Here is a 19,541-nt window from a genome sequence, read left to right on the forward strand (position 1 = left end):
GAGGATTTTCTTAGAGTTGTGAAAAGATGATTCTGTTATTTGAAAGCCTTTGGCCACTTCTGACTCCTTCTCAGATGGCAGCTGGCACGGTGTTTGGGCCAGAGAGTGCCAGCAGTTTGGAATTATCACTTAAAATAGAGGAACTGACCTCCGGTCCTCGGAGTGGGGAGTCACGGTGCCTGTGACCGCCATCTCCAGCATATAGTACTTGCAGATTGTTGTGGCCTTTCTCTGCAACCCATCCCTCCATCTCTCCAGCCAGTCATCGTGGCATGAAACTCATCATTCCATGGGGGGCCCAGTGCTACTACTGGTCAACAAGCCCATTCCCTGCTTCACCCAGCCATGCCACCTGAATAAAAGCAAATTCAGGGGGTGCTGGGCTGACGGTGGCTTCACGGAGCTGTTCTGTGGTTGAGAAAATAAGGGCAAGGAAATATTTAAGCCCAGAAGAGGCTCTTCTAGCCCCCAGAGAACTCTAGAAGCACTTCTCAGACCCCCAGGGGATTGCATTGGGCCATTGAGGATGTTTTTATCTGTGGTGCCTGACTGGCCAGCTTTGCTGCCTCATCAGCAAGGCATCCAGAAAGAGGAGGGCCCGAGGGGCTGTTGTCTGTGATGATGGAGGTCAGTAGGGTCCAAGAGCTCCTAGAATGCCTCTGGCTGTGACACTGGCCTGACCTGCCCCTCCCTGTGGGTCTCAAGACCATCTCACTGCTGCCCTGGGTAACCTACAGAACCTCAACTGCTCCCTGACCAGGCCCCTCCTCTCACCCCAGGCTTTTCTGGGTCCGGACTGGAGGGAAAGTCACGAGGACTTGAGGTTTCCGAAGGCAGAAGAAAGGTGTTGGGGACCCTGGGGACTCTCTTTGCTACAGAAAGTCCCTGATCCAGCCCCCTCAGGGAATTTGGATGTTTTGAAAAGTTTCCATGGTGCATTTCACCTGGTGTGGCGGCACATTCATTAACCTTGGGCTGTTCCAGCTTGGCAGAGTGAGGACAGATTTGGGCTTGCCTGGTGCCAGCAGATCTTGTCCCACACGTTCCTGCTTTTGGTCTTGATGGCTCTCACGGGCTTTCCCAAGCTGGCCCACGTGGAGGCAGTGATGCTGCGGGTCTCCTAAGGACCAGCCATTCCAGGCTGGCCTCTCCTGTGATGATGCAGGAGGCAACTTTCACTTTGTGGTCCAAGAGGGGGACAGGCAGGAAGAAGACCACTCAGTGGGTTCAGATCAACTTTCTCGTTCTACCAACAACCCAGGCAGGAGGACAAGTGGTCTGCAGTGGGGTGGGAGGAAGCACCCTGGCAGGAGCCTTCTTCTCCATGCAGACCCACAGCCCCAGCTCCGGCCCTTGCTTGGCCTTGGGTTGCTGGCTTCTGGTCCAGTCTAAGCACCTAGGATGCTAGTTGGCTGTGCAGGGCCTGGGTGATCTGGTTACTCATAGGTGACACTAAGATAGGCTTATAGAGGGGCCACCTTTATAACTACAGTCAGATGAAAGGGATCATTTGCCAAAACTGCGAGGCCTGCTCTCAGGTGGGTATCCTGACCTGTGCTAGTTCCTGAGTGTTTTATTGAATAGGGATGGTCTGGCTTTTATCCTCCCCCTCCTCCTTCATAGCCACAGTGGTAGCGATCACTGACTTCTCTTCTCTTGTTTTTTGAGTTGACAAACGAGCCTTCCCTGGCTTGAACATTTTACATCCCTTCCCCAGGTCCTAGCTCTGACCTCTCCTCTGAAACCACAGGAGGCTCCTCCTTAATTCTCTCCTCCCTTTATTAGTCCTCAGCACAACCCTCAATGGCAGCAGTAACACAGGTCAGTGGCTATGCACCCAGCTCGTCATGGAACTCACTTCATATCTTTGGCCCTGGGTCTCACACCTATAAGATGAAGTGTTTGATGATACCTGACATCCATATAGGCTCTAAGATTTCATGTTAACTCTTGGGTTGGCCAAAAAGTTCATTTGGGTTTAAACACACTTTTTGGCCAACCCAGTATATAGGGGGAAAAAATAAGGATATAAAGAACAGTTAATTACATTTCCTAAGAAAATGTCAAAAATTGACATTATAGACTGAGGGCTTTTAAGTCTTTTTTAAACAGCAGTATTATAGGGATGGCAGAGGATGAGATGGTTAGATAGCATCTGCGATTCAGTGGACATGAATTTGAGCAAACTCCAGGAGATAGTGGAGGACAGAGGAGGCTGGTGTGATGCAGTCCACAGGGTCGCAAAGAGTTGGACATGACTTAGCGACTGAACAACAGCAACCATTTTGGGGATATAAATCACAAAGCATAAATTTACCCTGCTTCATCCATTTTAATTGAATGGACGAATTCTGTGTAGTCTTTTGCAAAATGCTTCCATCCTTCTGTGCTCAAGAATTTCACTCTTAACCATTTATTTTTATTGTTTTCTTATTGTTTGTCCACTGGCTTTAGGAAAGGGCTTTTGGGATTTGGGGGCTGGGGTTGGCCCTGTCCTGGCATAATCACCATATGGTAACTTCTGGAAGGGTGGAGCCTTGGGTGCTTGTATCCTCAGCTGTGAAACCTGGCTCACAGCCTGCACTGTCACCTTGCAGATTTCCATTTAGCACTAAATGACCCACTAAAAGAACCATGCTGTAGTCAGGAGCTGCTGGAAGCGTGGGGGCACAGAAAGGACCTTGGAGTTAAAATGCTGGTTGTCAAGTCCTAACCATCTCTGTAAATGTGTTCCTTAACCCAACACAACTCCAGGGGTCACCCTAGAACACAGCGTGGCTGGTGACCGGAGCTGTGCCAGGCAGAACTCTGCCTTGATGTCTCTGGGTCTGTTTCCTCAGATGTAAAATGTGGGGGCTGCATTCTCTGATCTTGAAGTCTCTTTCTAAGTTGTAACGCCTCTTCCCCTCCCTCCTTCCCTGCCTCCCTCTTTCCTTTTGTTCCTTTCACATATTAGATATTTTCTTCTATTTTGGAGGGAGGTGGGAGGTGGGTAGTAACAAATGCTGCTTTCCCCCCGCACCTGGATAGTGAGCCTCAGACTTCTTCCTTCCCAGTTTAATGGATGCCATGTACCCTGGACCACTCAGCCCCGCACTGTTCAGCATTATGCTCATACTTTCATCCTCTGGATTAAACTTTCTCCCCCTGAGAAGGCTCTTTTCCCCCTTTGGTGGATGGGCCATGAACCCGGGTCCTAGCTGCTTCCCTCTGGTGTTTGCAAGGCCTTCTCTGGTCTGACAGTGACCCTCTGACTTTGCCTAGAAACCTGGGAAGACCGTGGCCGCCATCATCCAGGACATCCATTCCCAGAGGGAGAGGGACACGTTCCGGGAAGCGGAAAGGTGAGGCCCGGCCTTGGTCTCAGGGCAGATTCTGGGTCATTGGAACATCCTCCCCTTTCTTAGGGGTACTTGAGTCATTCTTGCCCTTGCCTCATCCTGTCCATCAGCTTTTTCTGGGCATTACACTTCTTTGTGTCTGATGGAATACGCGAGTCCAGTTGAGTTCTCAGGTTAAACCTCAGAAAAATTCAAGGTGCTCAGCTTCCTCTCAGCTGCTCCTCCTTTGTTGTAAAGGCACATAGGTCTGCTGATATATGCCTCTTAGGGGCAAGGGTACACTCTGCTAAAACAGCCTGAAAGTGTGTGTGGTGTATGTGTGTTGTGTTTGCTGTGTGTTGTGTGGTTGTATTGTGTATGTGGTATGTAGTGTGTATGTATGGCTATGTCCAGTGTGTGTATTTTATGTTATATGGTTGTATTGTGTGTATTGTGGTGTATGTGTGTTTGATATGTGTAGAGTGTTGTGTGTGGTGTCTGGTGTGTGTTGTGTGTGTGTGGTGTAGGTGTATGTGTGTTGCACATGTGGTTTATCTTTGGGGCCTGTGCGTGTGTTGCGTGATATGTGTGGTGTGGGTGTATGTGGGCTGTGAGTGTAGTATGTGTATGTCTTCTGTTTAGAGACAACCCCTGATTTTTCTTGAGCTGAACGTAGGTGCAGAAACATCTGTGACTTGACCGGTCACTCACTCAACACTGAGTGAATTCAGTTTTCCAACTCATTTCTCCCAGCTGAAGTTGTGACTCTGCCAGGCTGAGGCTGCAAGTTCACCACTGTCACCACCCTGCAGAGTGAAGACAGTCCCTGCAGAGGCCACTGTGCAGAACAGCAGGAGCGGCAGCGGGCGGGCTCATTCTGTGGTTTTTACCCAGAGCTGCCACAGGTGGCGCTCTAACCTTGCTGCAGAGGGCCCAGCCCAGGCTGTACCTCCAGAGGAGGTCAAAGCTGGTCCCAGGGAGCCACATCTCTTGTCCCCTGGTCAGTGAGGACTGCGTGGTTTTCCTGTATTTGGAAACCAAATGGAAGTTCCCCGTTCTTTTAGAATATTGGGTGGATGACTCAACTGACCTGTTTAATAACAACTGTGTGTGTGTATGTGTGTGTCTGTCTTTGTTTGCAGCTGTTCAGGTTTGGGATTTTTGTTTGTTTCAGATATTGTGGTTGTCTGAGTTTGTTTAAGATGCATGTGAAGCTGCAGCATGCCCCTGCAGTTCTGTGCTAGAGTCCCGAGGGCAGGTGACCAGGAAATCTTGCTCTGAACCCTAGATTCGTTCAGGTCCTTTTCTGGATTTCTGTTTCATCATCTGATACGTGAGCAGGTCAGAGCTCTAAGGACTCTTCCAACCCCAAATGCTTTCCTAGAAAAATGGAGGCCAAGAGGCGGCCTTTATTTCGGTGGAGGCCAGGTGTAGGGGTGACTGCAGTCTCCTAGTCAAGACGTTGGCTGACTGAACCTCAGGTTAGGCAGCCTCTCCCACCAGGCTGGACCAGAGCAACCTTGCCTGACCCCAAACTCCACCCCCCTCCCTGGGACAGTCTCCTGCTCCCTGAGTGTAGCTCATTTCCAAGAGGAGATGTGGCTGAGCCAAACCAGCCCAGTTATTCATCCCCATTCCCAGGAGCCTTATGAGGAAAAAAAGCAGAGGGCAGCCAGCATTGCGCCCAGGGAAAATCCCTCCCTAAGCGCGGAGGGAGGCGGAGCTTGCTCCTGGCCCACTCTGGGCGCTCTGCACAGTGGTGGTAAGAGCGCATGGCAGGGTGGGGTCACGTGCACCGTGGCTCTATTGCAGAGATGGGGTGTATCTGGCTGGGGTGGGGGGACCTGCGGGTGCCACAGGTTCTAAAGCGGCTCCTTTGCCCCCCTCACAGGTACGGCCCAGAAAGGCCGCGATCTCGAAGTCCAGTGAGCCGGACGCTGTCCCCGAGGTCCCACACGCCGAGCTTCACCTCCTGCAGCTCTTCTCACAGCCCCCCGGGCCCCTCCCGGGCCGACTGGGGCAACGGCCGGGACTCATGGGAGCACTCTCCCTATGCCAGGAGGGAGGAGGAGCGAGGCCCAGCGCCCTGGAGGGAGAATGGGGAGGACAAGAGGGATAGGACGGACACGTGGATGCATGATCGCAAGCACTACCCCCGGCAACTAGACAAAGCCGAGTTAGATGAGCGACTGGAGGCGGGGAGGGGCTACAGAGAAAAGCACCCGAGGTCTGGGTCCCCCAACCCGCTCCACTCCGCGTCGGGCTACAAAAGCCGAGAAGACGGCTACCACCGGAAAGAGTCCAAGGGCAAATCGGACAAGTACCTGAAGCCGCAGCAGGATGCCCCGGGGAGGTCCAGGAGGAAAGATGAGGCCAGGCTGCGAGAAGGCAGGCACCCCCACGCTGACGACTCAGGCAGGGAAGACGGGCTGGAGCCCAAGGGCACCAAGTCCAAACAGAGTGAGAAAAACAGAGCCAAGAGACCTGAGCGTGACCAAGAAGGAGCTGATGACAGGAAAGAAAGGGCGGCAGAGAGTGAGGTAAGGGTGGAATCCCTTTCCCCCAGGTAAGGAGAGGCAGGTCCCAGGGGAGAAGACTAATAAGGATAATGAACATTTAAAGAATGAATGAAATGCTTAGTGAATGTGTACTCTGTGCCAGGCACTGTGCTAACCATGTTATGTCAACTCATTTAATCCTTGCAGCAACCCTAGGAAGAAATACTAGTAATAATACTATCATTACTATGGATGAGGAAACTGAGGCCCAGAGAGCTTAAGTCAGTTGCCCAAGGACACACAGTTAGGAAATGGTGGAACTGGAATGACACCCAGGTGATCTGGCTCCAAGTTCCACAGCACCCTTCTGCCTTTACTGGAAGTTCGGCAAGGACTTGATGCAGAGGCCTTCTGTTGGATTTTGTCTGTTTGTCCAGGGTGGAGTGGCCCTGAGGTGTTTGCACCCACACACTCAGCCAGAGTAGATTAGACCTTTGGTCTGTTCCGTCCTTTCTCCTGCCAAAAGCATCCACCAGTGTTGGGCTTTGATGAGAGGTGGTAAAGGAGAAGCCACCACCACCCACTAAATTATACTGGGTGCCCAGGGCTTGGTGTGTTTTGCGAGACATAGTGTTTCCTTCCACTGGAATAAAAACGCTCAACAGTTGGCTGGCACCCAGGGCTCACCATCTGCTACAGGACTTCAGTCCTCCTTGTGACCACAGATGTTAAACTCTCATCACCATCTTGAGAACAGCCTAGAACCTATAGGGTTGCCCCAGGAGCCAGAGAACAGGCAGCAACTGAACTTGGGGAATGAAGGCTAAGGACAGGGTCCCTGCCTTTCTTATGATATGCCAGGCACCTCCCACCACAGGGCCTTAGTATGTCATTCCCCTGCCTGGGAGCCCCTCCCCTGCCGACATCCACATGACTCCCTCCTCAGCTCCTGTGTCTTTCCTCATTGTCACAAACTCCAAAGTTTATTCTTGGTCACCGCATGAAATCACAACGTCCCAACCCACTTCTCATCCTTCCCTGCTTTCTTTTTCCTAGTGGCATCTGTCTCCTTCTAATCTATCTCCTAGCGTCTTTATTTTGTATAGGATCTGCTCTCCCTCCCAGCCCTCCCCCACCCCAGCCCCCTTGTGAGCTCAATGAGGGCAGGAATTTGTGTCACTGCCAGTCCCCCCGCTAATTCCTGGATTAGGGTTTGGCACAGAGTGGGCGTTCAATAAGTGTAAAAGGAATGAATGATTGAGTCCAGACTCTGGAGGCAGAAGCCTGGCTTCTGAGAACTAGGTCACACCCTGTTCTTTTTGGCCTCAGTTTTCTCATTTGTGAAATGGGTGTGATCACAAGGCTGCTGTAAGACTTTTAACAAGATTGTGCTCATGGGAAACCCTGGGAGAGTCTGGAGGGAGTGCCCGTGCTGGCAAAGCCATTGTATGCACTGCTCAGTGTTTGTGGGAGGCCACAGCCAGACATGAGGCTCTGCCCTGACCACGAGACCCAAAGAAAAAGAAAGAAGACAAGGCAGTGAAGAGGACAACGTGGGAAAGAGGCTCTCCTCCACTTTCCTGGCAGGGGCACCAAGGTTTACATACCCAGATGCCTAGAGCAGGGAAACCAGACAGGTGACAGACCAGATAGCATGACTGAAGCCAGAGAGAAGAACTGGGAACGTGGTAGACCAAGAAGGAAATGCCTGTATATTGGGTCAGCCACTTCTCAGTTCCACTCTGAGACTGCCATGCAGGCACACATACCCTGTGTCTGATTTCCCTGTTCTTACAGCAGGACCAAAGCCCAGATGCAGATATCTGTATGAAATTTCCCATATTTTAGAAACTATGTAAAACAAAACATGTCTGTAGGTCAGGTGGAGCCTCAGAGGTCCCTAGAATATGGCCCCTAGTATAAATAATCCACAGGAGAGAGAAATATCAAAAGAACTCATGCTCAGTTCAAAGCCTGGATAGAGATCCATGCATGCTGGGTGGCAGGTGTGTACTTGTCACTCACTTCACCCTCCTACCAGTCTCCGTTCTTATATTCATGGAGCATCTAGCACTAGGGCTGCAGTTGTGAGTCAAAGCTAAATTGACTCTTGATTGCACAGAGCTCATGGTCTCGTGAAAAACATGCTCATCGAATAATTCCTTCATTGAACAGATGAATATGAGTGTTAAGTGTTAAGGAGGTGGAGGATGCAGTGCTATTAGTGCCTTTAACAAGCCAGAGGCTTTCCTGAGTTAGGATGTGCCTGCTGAGATTGAAAGGAACGGTGGGTATTTACTGGGTCAAAAGGAAGGAGAACAGACAGAGGGCATATCATGTGCAAAGGCCCTGTGGCTGGAAACCAGTGTTGCTGGAGCAGAGAGAGCCAGGGATAGAATGGTGGGAGGTGAGGCTGATGTGTCAATGAGGGACTGCATCATGCAGAGCCTTACAGGCAGGTTGAGGGGTTTTGTCTCTATGCTAAGTTCTAGGGGAAGGAAATGAAGCATTCAGGCAGTAAGGTGCAAGGAGGAGATAATCATTTTACGTTGTGGAATCATCACTCCCGAGGATCTTGGGGAGAACACACTTGGGAGGAGGCCGCCGAGCAGAAGGGGGAGACCAGTTAGTAGGTGGTTTAGCAGTGACCCCAGCTCTGTGCTGACAGCGCTGCCTGCAGTAGTCAGGACCTAATACTTTGCTCCCTGAGCTGGTGGGTGGGGATGGGATGGGGCGTGAGTGCATTGGTTGCCTTTGTCTGTTCCCCATAAACTGCTGTCACCTAGAAATGGTCCCAGGTCTAGGGATGCCCTGAAAGGCACTGCGGTGTCTCCTTTGCCTGCAGGGATGAAGGGTAGGGGGTCCTTCTGGGGAGGGGCTTTCCAGAGGCCAGGCTGTCCTTGCCTCTCCCAGCTAGAACTGGAGGGTGTCTCTTTACTGTGTTGATCTGGATGTGTGGCTGCAGGAACTGGCTGGGAAGGGTACGGGCTGTTTATTTTGACAAGGGAGGGCGGTGGGTAATTTATTCAGGAAGACAGAAAATAAAGAAAAGTGGCCCCCTGTTGGTAGAAGCTCTGGGTAGTGAGGGCTGAAAAGGCATTTGGAGCTGCTTTGAGCTCAGGTCAGCTCAGAAGGCTAGAGCAGAGATTCTGCTGCAAACACTGGAAGGAGCAAAGACTTGAGGATTTCAACTGTCTTTCCCTGTCCGGTCATATCTAGTTAAACCCGTCAGCCCTGAGCTCCCAGCCAGGCTGGCTCCTTGTCAGCAAAGAGAAGTGTGTCTGCTCGTAAGAAATCAGAGCAGGAGTGGTTTACTTTGAGCCAACCTCAGCCAGAGTTGTCGAAAAAATGCAGCTTGCTCCCAAGAACATCCGGGAACACTCATTGCTTTGGTAGTCAAAGTTTAAGTCATGGGAGAATATCCTCCTCAAGCTTCTAAAATGGGGGTTGGCAAACGGTTTTCTACAAAAAAAAAACAACACAGAGTAATTATTTTCGGCCGTGTGGGCAAGTAGGCCAAATTGAGGATATTATGTAGGTACTTGTATCATCATTTAGCATGCAACTGTTTAGAGATGTAAGCATTGTTAGTTCACAGACTGCACGGAAAAGAAGCCCTGGGTCAGATTTGGCTTGAGGGTGGGAGTCGGCTGACCCCTGTTTTAAAGGCGGGTCAGAGACCCTAATTCTCAAAGCAAACACCTGCTTTCAGTTGTTCACCTTCCCAGACGTGAGTGCTAGCGTGAGGGACTTAATCTGAGGGAAGGGATGGGAGGTAGGAAGGTGGGAAGGGATTGCTAGCTGGGGCGATAACTCTAGGACAGAGATAAGTCAGAAGTGAGGGGAGGGGGCCCTGATTGGGTGACAACACCCTTCCTAACCCTAAGTGGCCTGGAGTGATTTTTTATGCTTAATACAGATCTGTTGGTGAGACGTCACCATGATGATTATGAACCCCAGGGTCAGATTCCCCTTGTCCGCTTTATCCACCCTCACTGTCTACAGATATCTCGGCTGCAAAAAGTATCCCGTTTGCCAGGGATTTCTGTCTCCCTCAAGTCCCCAGGGAAAACATTAGTGAAACATCTCTCTGACTCTGTCTGTGTGACCTCGAGCAAGTTACTTAACCTCTCTGAGCCTCAGTGTCCCCATCTGTAAAAAGAAGACGATAACGGCACCTGCCTCCAAGGGATTTTGTGAGGATAAAGGAAGAGTGATGTGTGTGAAATGCATCTGGCATCATTAGCTGTTCTCAATAATGTTCTTTTTCTCCTGGTGTGCCCTCTGTCACTGTTCACTATTGATTTGGTTTGTTCTGTGCTTCCTTTGCTAAGGCTGGAAAAGAGGAACAGGATAGCATGGAAGAGAGTCCCCCATCAGTGGGCAGACAAGAGAAGGAAGCAGAGTCCTCCGATACAGAAAACAGAAGGGCAAGGAAGGTAAAGTTTGTGCCAGATGCTAGCAGTGTAGCCACATCGGCACAATGGCTCTAGGGCACCAAGTCACAGGCCTTCCCATGCTGCCTGGGGATGACCTGCTTGCTGCATGGCATGTGTCTGAGACCCCAGCAGTGGGTCCATGAATGAAGCCAGCACTCTGGAGTAATGGCTTCACCTGGGATCTTTGCATAGTCTTTATTGAAGAGATCTTTACCACCTGCCTGGGCTCTGTCTCCATCTTCAGTAATTTGGCTATGCTCATAAGAGAAAGCATGTGCCCGCAAAAGACTCCAGGCTACAGAGCCAGACTCCCAAAATAGGCAGGTCCTAGGGAGGGGCTGCAGGCAGAAGAGGGCTTTGGGTACTCAGGCTGGGGCCTTGACCTCAGTAGGCCCTGACGCTGGGATTAACCAAACATCTACTGTGCTTGTAAAGATTATTTTACTTAATTAAAATGAAAAACCCAGTCACAGGGCTGGGGCTGCCACAGCAAAAAGAAATGTTCTTGGAGCATGGCCAGCTTCATGCCTTTCCAGTCAGAAGAGGCAGAGAGATGAGTATCGCTGACTGGAAGCTGATCTTCTAAATCTGGCTGCCGGGCCCCTGGGCTGCTGGGGACGTGAGGGGAAAGTCTCGGGAGGAGCCAGGTGTGAACCGTGGCTATGGAGGGTTGTACCCTTGCTGGGAGAGGACCTTGTCAGGACTTCGCTGCAGTTACATTTAGTGATGCCCTGCAAGCAAGTTGATGCATTTAGAACTTATAACTTAGTCTTCATTCAGACACTATCTCAAAACTTAAAAAAATAAAGTTTCTAGAAATTAATCATAAAAGGATGAACAGAGATTATTATCTATTAATAGGAAGTATATGGAGCTTCTCTGGTGGCTCAGATGTTAAAGAATCTGTCTGCAATGCAGGAGACCCAGGGTTTGATCTTGGGTCAGAAAGATCCTCTGGAGAAGGGAATGGCTACCCACTCCAGTATTACTGCCTGGAGTATCCCATCGCCTATAGTCCATGGGGTCTCAAAGAGTCAGTTGCAGCTGAGTGGCTAAGCACCACCATAGTGTGCTTCACGATAGGAAGTAGGCTAAATAACTTTGACTGGAATCCTACATGGACGTTAATAGTTATGATAGAGATGTAGATTCTATGATATAGAAGCACCTCTAAGCCATAATACCAAATAAAAATGTAAGCTACCCACAGCTGAAAACAAAACAAACAAAAAACCCCAATCTGTTTATTGAGCACCTGTTATGTACCCAGAGTTGAAATTCTTGTGTCACTTGGTGGGTTAAGCATTAAGGGCTTACTCCAACTCATGTGCTATTTTGAGGCCCATCCTAGGGATGAATCACTGATGAGAGATTGAATGGTTTACAGCTCGTTATTACCCAGGTAGCAGTAAGATTGTGCAGCATCTTTCCGGTTTGAGGGGTCCTATGGTCAAGATTTGCACCCTCTTCTGGTTAAATACTAAGAACCAGGCCTCAGCCACCCTCTGACCTCCATCCGCAATTTTATTCAGGAGCAGGATTCGGAGAGTGGAAGCGAGGCTGAGGGTGAGAGCTGGTACCCTACAAACATGGAGGAGCTGGTGACAGTGGATGAGGTAGGGGAGGAAGAAGATTTTATCATGGAACCAGATATCCCAGAACTGGAGGAGATTGTGTCCATAGACCAGAAGGACAAAATCTGTGCAGAAATATGTCCCTGTGTGACGACTGCCTTAGACCTGGACTTTACCAAAGGTTTCGCCAAGGAGGGAGTCAAGACGATTGGGAACGGGGCTGAGGAAATCAGCCTCAAGTCACCCGAAGAACTGCCTTCTGCTTCCATGGACTGTCCCAGTGACATGGACGTGGAGATGCCTGGCCTAAATCTGGATGCTGAGCGGAAGCCAGCTGAATGCGAGACAGGCCTCTCCCTGGAGGGCTCAGATTGCTACGAGAAGCCCGCAAAGGGAGGAGAGAGCTCAGATGTTTGTCTGGCCCCTCCACTTCTGCAAATGTCTTCCCCCAAGCCAGCAGAGGAGAGGGCCTGGCAGCCCAGCCCGTTTCTCGATGACTGCAAGGCCCGGGGGACCCCCGAAGATGGGGCTGGTGAAGGCAGCGCCCTGGAGGAGAAAGCCGACCCCCCCACTGAAACCGACCTCCAAAGCCAGGCTTGCAAAGGAGCATCGACCCCGGGTAATTACCTCCCTTTTTCTCTGTGTGGTTGGGTTGATCCGACCACTGCTTCCCTGGAGCAGTGTGGGCAAGTGCAGGCTGGAACCACCAGAAGTCAGGGTTCATCCAGCGTGAAAGCTGATGCAGGAGCCTAGCTGAAAAGCCTGGTTAAACTGCTAGAGCTTTGAGGCAGTGGTTAGCTCTTAGCTTTTAGGTAGGGGACGTTGGGTAGGAGACCACACATTTTCTGAAAAGCAGACTCAGATGGGACGTACTTCTTTGCCTTGATAGGAGCCCAGATGAACTCTGACAACTAAATTAGCAAGTGTTTGGGGTTATCAAAGGAGCTTTGGTTCCTGGGGGTCAGCAAGCAGCCTCTCCTGCCTGCGCCACAGAGGACCACCCAGGCCGTTTCTTCTGTGAGGCCCGAGTGAGGGGGCAGAGCTTCAGAGGGCAAGAAAGGAGAGAAAGGAATGGGCAGAGGGCAGAATGATGGGCTCACGAAGGGGCCTGGCTGGTTTCCCTTCTCACCTCAGACCCACTTTTCTCCAGGGTCTGATGGTGAAACCATTGGAGGTGATGTTGTGTCTGTGCCTGGCACTATGGCATCATGAAGACAGAGTTTAAAATAGGCTAAGCCCGGTCCTCTCTGCCAAGTGGAAACTAAGATCCAGCAAGAGCTGTGGGGGGAGGTGTGGCCCTCCATGTTCTCCCAATGAAAATAGCTAGAAATTCATTTTGCGGCAAGCCTGTGGCATCCCAGAGTTTGAAGGAAGTGGGGATGAGTCCAGGGCAGAAAATAGAGAGGAAGGGCTTAAAAATAAATATTTCAGCCCAGTGCTCTTTGGTTGGCACAAACTGGTTGGTGAGCGGGTGGCCTGGGCTTCCATCTGTGTCAAGCTGACCTGAGCTCTTTTTCACCTGTGTGGATCTGAGCCTCCATGGAAACTCTGCCGTGAGCTGCATTGTTGCTAGAGCAATACTGAGGCCTGGGCTGTGTCTAGAGAAGGCAAGAATAGAGGAGGAGCGAGTGCCGTTTGCCTTGCTCGGATTGAGCCTCCACTGTGTTGTAGTATAGGTCTCGACATGCACTGGTGTTCATGGCTCATTAGCTTCCCCAGTGTTTGGAGTTCATATTTAATAACACTGTTCAACAGGCTTGGGGTGAGAATGGCATTGCCTCTCTTGTCCGCCTCGGTGCTCCTGTGGATGTCAGCACAATTTTTGCACTTCAGTGATTCTTCTGCCTGCAGAGATGGAGTGATACCAAATTGGGGGCACGGGGGTGGATCATTCCAGCTGAAGGCATCAGAGGCCCATCCCCCACAGAGCCAATGCAAAGATTCGCCAAGTTTTCTTGTGTGCGGCGTTCTTTTGGCAGCCGTAAAAGCTCTTTATTCTAGCACTTTGGTTCTAATTAGCAGCCCTGGCCCTAGTCTCATGTTATTAAGCAGCCCCAGGACCATTTCCCATCACACAGTGCAAAGAACAGAATCGCAGGGATTCTTGGAGGCAGGTTGTGTTTCATTGGTATCCTGTCCTGGTTCATGTTTTGCAGAAAACTCCAGGTACTCAGAAATGAAATCTCTGGACGTGAGGTCACCGGAAGATGCTGAAGTGGAGCTGAAACAGCCACTTTCTTTGCCTTCCTGGGAACCAGAGGATGTGTTCAGTGAACTTAGCATTCCTCTAGGTGGGTGAGATACTCAGTCCTTCCTGCGAATTCAGTTCCAGGGGACAATAGCTCTGTAATAATGTCTAAGAGCTTGAGAAGGCTGTTCGTCATTTTGTTGTACTATTAATGTCTGATGCAATCACCCAGATTAACCTGCAGCTTTAAAGTTTCTTGCAATTTCAGTGTCCCATAGTAGACCAAGATAGCTCATGGGGCCAGACTTTGAACGGCACTGCCCTAGGAGCCAGAGCAAAGAGACTTGTTTTTCCTGTCAGGAAATGTTTCACTCCTAACCGCACAGCCCTTATTCAGCCAGGGTAGTGGCGACCCACCAGCCGCCACAGAGTCAACAGAAATGCCCTCCTGGCCCCAGCGCCTCTCCAAACAATGCTGCTTTTTTTTTCCTCTTTGAGGGACTAAGCTTCTCTAGGGCAATGATACCGAACAGACTGTGTTTAGGGGACTTCCCATGTGGCTCAGAGGTAAAAGAATCCACCAGCCAATGCAGGAAACACGGGAGATGTGGGTTCAATCTCTAGATCAGGAAGATCCCCTGGAGGAGGAAATGGCAACCTGCTCCAGTATTCTTGACAGAAAAATCCCACGGACAGTCCATGGGTTTGTAAAGAGTTGGACATGACTGAGCGACTGAGCACACACTCTGTAGTTGATAGAGGGGTCTCTGGGTCCCTGTCCTTCCCATGTTGGTGACTGCATGTCCTCAGACAAGTCATAACCAGGAATTTTTTTTCCAGTTACAGCAGGTCCTTTAGCTTCCCTGGGAGCTCAGCTGGTAAAAATCCACCTATAATGCAGGAGACCCCGGTTCAGTTCCTAGGTCAGGAAGTTCCCCTGGAGAAGGGACAGGCTACCCACTCCAGTATTTATGAGCTGGTGGCTCAGCTGGTAAAGAATTCACCTCCAATGTGGGAGACTTGGGTTCAATCCCTGGGTTGGGAAGATCCCCTGGAGAAGGGATAGGCTATCCACTTCAGTATTTATGAGCTTCCCTGGTGGCCTGCAGTGCAGGAGGCGTGGGTTTGATCCCTGGGTTAAGAAGATCCCCTGGAGGAAGGCATGGCAACCCACTCCAGTATTCTTACCTGGAGAATCTCCATGGACAGAGGAGCATGGCGCTGAGCCCATAGGGTTGCAAAGAGTCGGACACAACTAAGCACAGCATAGCAGGTCCTTCATTAACAAGTCGATGAGCTCCAGAGGAGCTAGTCAGCATGGAGGCTCACTCTTTCCATCAAGTTTTCTTTTTTCCTTTTCATCTTCTGTATAAAAATCCCTTATTTTTCTCTGTCCTCCAGTGTGCCATTTAGTCAGATACAAAGAGCAAACTTCCTTTTTTTAAAAAAAAAAAAAAAGAAGAAGGAGTTTGCTACATAGCATCCAGCATGCCCCAGGACAAAAATTTTAAAAAAACACGGAAATACGTACTGACCTTAGAATGAACGAAGATGATTGTAAGAAGGCCCTGGGTTCTGGAAAATAGTTGCAAAGGCTGCCTTTCAGGAAAAAGGTGCCAGACAGTCAGCAGCCCTTCCTGGATAATGTGGCTCTGTGTGAGGCACTCGGGGCAGGGACACTGAGAAATGGAACACAATCTCTTGGTATGCAGGAACCTGGAATCTGTATGACATACACAGGCAGAAATTAAGAATAAAGTCTGCTACTTTATAATCTGTGTCTTATTTTTATTTTTATTATAAAAAGTGTGAAAGATTATTACAGCCAATTTATAACCCATATGAAGTAAACATTAAATGTTGTTTCCCTTCTCTCCAGTCTCCCCCTCTCTGAAGGTGACCACAGTCATACCCATGGATAGTTTTTCTCCCACAAAAACGGGATCAAACTATACACATAATGTTATGCAGTTTGCTTTTATACCTTAACGGTGAATCTTAGCGCTCTCTTCATATCAAATGCATTCTTCTTAATTACTGCAAATATTTTATCTTAAAAGCTATACCATACATTACCGATCCATCTCTCTACTGGTGAACATTCAGAATGTCTTTAATTTTTTTTCAATTAAAAATTAGATTGACAACAATACTAGGTAGAATATTATTTCCATCATAGTTTAACACTTATCAATAACCAAATATTTCACATATTTCTACAGAATATATTCTTACATTCTAAAAGTATTATATATTTGAATGGCACTGCCCTGGGAGCCAGAGCAAAGAGACTTGTTTTTCTTATTAGGAAAAGTTTTTCCTGTCAGGTATACTATTTCACAAACTTATTCCTGTTTTCCCATCTTTAAAGTCAATAATACCTTTCTCTTATGTATTTACTTCTAAGGATTGTAATATAAAATTAAGTAAGATAACCAATGTTAGAAATTTTAAGCAGCCAAGAATAAAAGAACAATATAAGTGATAAAGTACAAAGTAACATTATTTATCAAAAATTAGAATTATTAATTTAAATACTATAAAAGTTAGACTTTTATTTTTTTCATTTACCGTTGAACTCGCAAAACACCTGTGGGGTTGGTAATATTTTCAGCCCTATTTTACAGGTAAGAAATGAGATGGTGGTGGTTTAGTTGCTAAGTCATGTCTGACTCTTGCATCCCCATGGACTGTAGCCTACCAGGCTCCTCTGTCCATGGGATTTCCCAGGCAAGAATACTGGAGTGGGTTGCCATTTCCTTTTTCAGGGGATCTTCCTGACCCAGGGATCGAACCCATGTCTCCTGTATTTTAGGCAGTTTCTTTACCACTGAGCCACCAGGGATTTAGGATGAAATGCAGGTTTACAGAGCTAATGAACAGCCCAGAACTGGAGTCAGGATTCAGACTCCGGCACTTTGACTCCCGGCACCATGCTCTTGCTGCCTGTGTACCCTACCACCTTCCACACGTGCTGCCACCTTTTCGTGTGAACCAGTTTCTGCTGGATCGCACGCTAGCCCAGGGGAGAGGGGGGAGACCATGTATATTTGCATTTCAAATTTTCATAATTGCCACTAAATTGCTATCCAGAAAGATTATACCAGTGTTCAGCACTACCTCACGTGAGAGTACGGTTTCTCCACATCCTTGCCAACTTTGGATCTTATCAGTTTTAAATCTTTACCAACCAACTGGAGGAAAATGGTGGCTCATTTTATTTTTTAAAACAGCTCTATTGAGGTATAATTGAGGTTAATGAAGTGTACATAAAACCTGAATTTTGACACATGTACACCTGTGAGCCATCACTGCAAGCAAGACAGTGAACATACTCATCGCCCCTGTATTTCCTGATACTCCATACCCCTACCTCCCAGCCCCAGTCCCCAGGTAACCACTGCCCTCCTTCCTGTCACAAAATATTAGTTTGCATTCTAGAATTTTCTAGAAAGGGAATCATACAGTATGTACTCTTGTTGCCTGGTTTATTTCACTCAATAGTTATTCTGAGATTCATCCCAGTTGTTGGGTGTGTGGATAATTGTTTTCTGTTTATCGCTGAGTATTGCACTGTGGTTATGGGTAGATCACATTTTGTTTATTCATTCAGCTGTTGATGGGCATTTGGGTTTTTCTGGTTTGGGGCTATTACAGACTGTACTTTTATACTTGATGATAGTCTCCGATTAGCTTTGAGACCTATTGTTTCTTTAATCTCAGTGGGGGTGAGGGGCATATGATACTGTTTTCTGCATTTGCCAGGTAAGGAAACTGAAGCCCAGAGACTTATTACCAGAGTTGTTTTTGTTTTTTAGTTGCTAAGTCGTGTCCGATTCTTTTGTGACCCCATGGACTATGGCCCTCCAGGCTCCCCTGTCCATGGGATTTCCCAGGCAAAGGTATTGGAGTGGGTTGCCATTGCCTTCTCCAGGGGATCTTCCTGACCCGGGATCTAACCTGAGTCTCCTTTATTGGCAGGTGGGTTCTTTACCACTGAACTACCAAGGAAGCCCCTTATTGCCCGAAAACACACAGTAAACTCAGGTCAGAACTGAGGGAATCCTGATTGGAGACCAGGCTGCCCTGCCATTCAGGCAGCACAGTGGAAGGAAAGGCAATTTTGGTGCAGTGGTTAAGAGCACAGAGTGTGCAATCTGACTCCCTGGGTTCAAATCCCAGCTGGCTGGGGGACAAAGAGCTGCTGATTTAACCTCTCTCCCTGGCTTTCTTCATCTATAAATCTAGGATGGTAGTAGTCGCCTACCGTGTAGGGTTATTTTGAGGATTAGATGAATGAGTACTTGTAAGATCTCAGTCTCTTTCAGTAGGAGGTACTTATTACAAGTTGTCTATTGTTATTATTTGTTTCTTTCTCTCTCTCAAAGTCACTCAGTCACGTCTGACTTTGCGACCCAATGGACTGTAGCCCGCCAGGCTCCTCTGTCCATGGGATTCTCCAGGCAAGAATACTGGAGTGGTTAGCCATTCCCTTCTCCAGGGGATCTTCCTGACCCAGGGATTGAACCCAGGTATCCTGCATTGCAGGCAGATTCTTTACTGTCTGAGCCGCCAGGGAAACCATTATTCATTTATGAAATAGTTTTTGAGACCTACTCTGCTTTCTCTCACTGGGGGTGCATAACCCTTCACCCTCCATGGTTTATCACTACTGCAAAGAGACTTTCTAGGGAGTGGGGACAACTCAGGCTTGGTCCCTGTGGAGTGCAGGGAGGTAGAATGAGGAGGAGAGGTGAGGCAAAACCCTGCTGCTCAGGGGCTGGGCTGGGCATGGGGGTAGGGAAGGGCAGCTCCGTGGGCTTCAGGCCAGCTCTGGGTGACCCCAGCCAGCGTGAGCCTGCCAAGGCCTGAACTCTTCCCAGAACCAAAGGGAAGCCTACAAAATGCAAGCTCCCCTTCTCCACCCATCACAGACTGTGCTGGGATGACAGGGCTGTAATTAACCATGGCAGGAGCTATTATTAGAAGGCAGATGTTGCTTTAATTATGGTACTTAATAGAGGCTGAAAAATGGGAGGACCAGGTTGCTGCAGAACTCTCTGGGGCTGGAGCTGTGTTTTCTTCATGCTGTGCTACCCCGGGCCCTCACATTCCAGAGGTGTCCTGAGGCGGTGCTGGCATTCTGAGTGCCCGGGCAACTCCTGGTTACTCAAGGGTGAGTTCCCAGGCTTTTGGGGCTCTTGCCCCAGCTTCTCCCTCCTCAACACTATCTCTGACCACCTGGTACTGCCTGAGTAGTCCTGGAGGCCGGCGGGGGCCTGAAAAGAGCTGCTGCCCAGCCATGGAGCTCTGGTGAAAGGCTGGAGGGCCAGAAAGCCTCTGTGGAGAAAAGCCTCACACATGTCTGCTATTGTTTTTTGATAAACAGTTTGGCTTCCGTCTATGGGGTCACACAGAGTCGGACACGACTGAAGTGACTTAGCAGCAGCAGCAGTGTTTGTTGAGCCCGAGGCAAAATGACATGTGCTTCCCCATTACACCATTTATTGTATTATTATTCC

General features: G+C 49.1%; 1 protein-coding gene across 5 annotated transcripts in view; it reads left to right on the forward strand.

The window, feature by feature from the left end:
• The window catches only part of RBM20 (RNA binding motif protein 20), a 198,881-nt gene that overhangs the window by 169,550 nt on the left and 9,790 nt on the right, over window positions 1–19,541 (forward strand). For all 5 annotated transcript variants that reach the window (XM_055424673.2, XM_055424677.2, XM_088842319.1 and 2 more), the window contains exons 8-12: window positions 3,265–3,344; window positions 5,212–5,860; window positions 10,153–10,257; window positions 11,790–12,450; window positions 13,988–14,122. In XM_055424673.2, the coding sequence (XP_055280648.2) occupies window positions 3,265–3,344; window positions 5,212–5,860; window positions 10,153–10,257; window positions 11,790–12,450; window positions 13,988–14,122 (1,630 nt within the window). The remainder of the gene's footprint in view (window positions 1–3,264; window positions 3,345–5,211; window positions 5,861–10,152; window positions 10,258–11,789; window positions 12,451–13,987; window positions 14,123–19,541) is intronic.

The sequence above is a fragment of the Moschus berezovskii genome, chromosome 12, assembly GCF_049115385.1.
Source record: "Moschus berezovskii isolate FMDL1 chromosome 12, NW_MosBer_1.0, whole genome shotgun sequence".
NCBI classification, from domain to species: Eukaryota; Metazoa; Chordata; class Mammalia; order Artiodactyla; family Moschidae; genus Moschus; species Moschus berezovskii.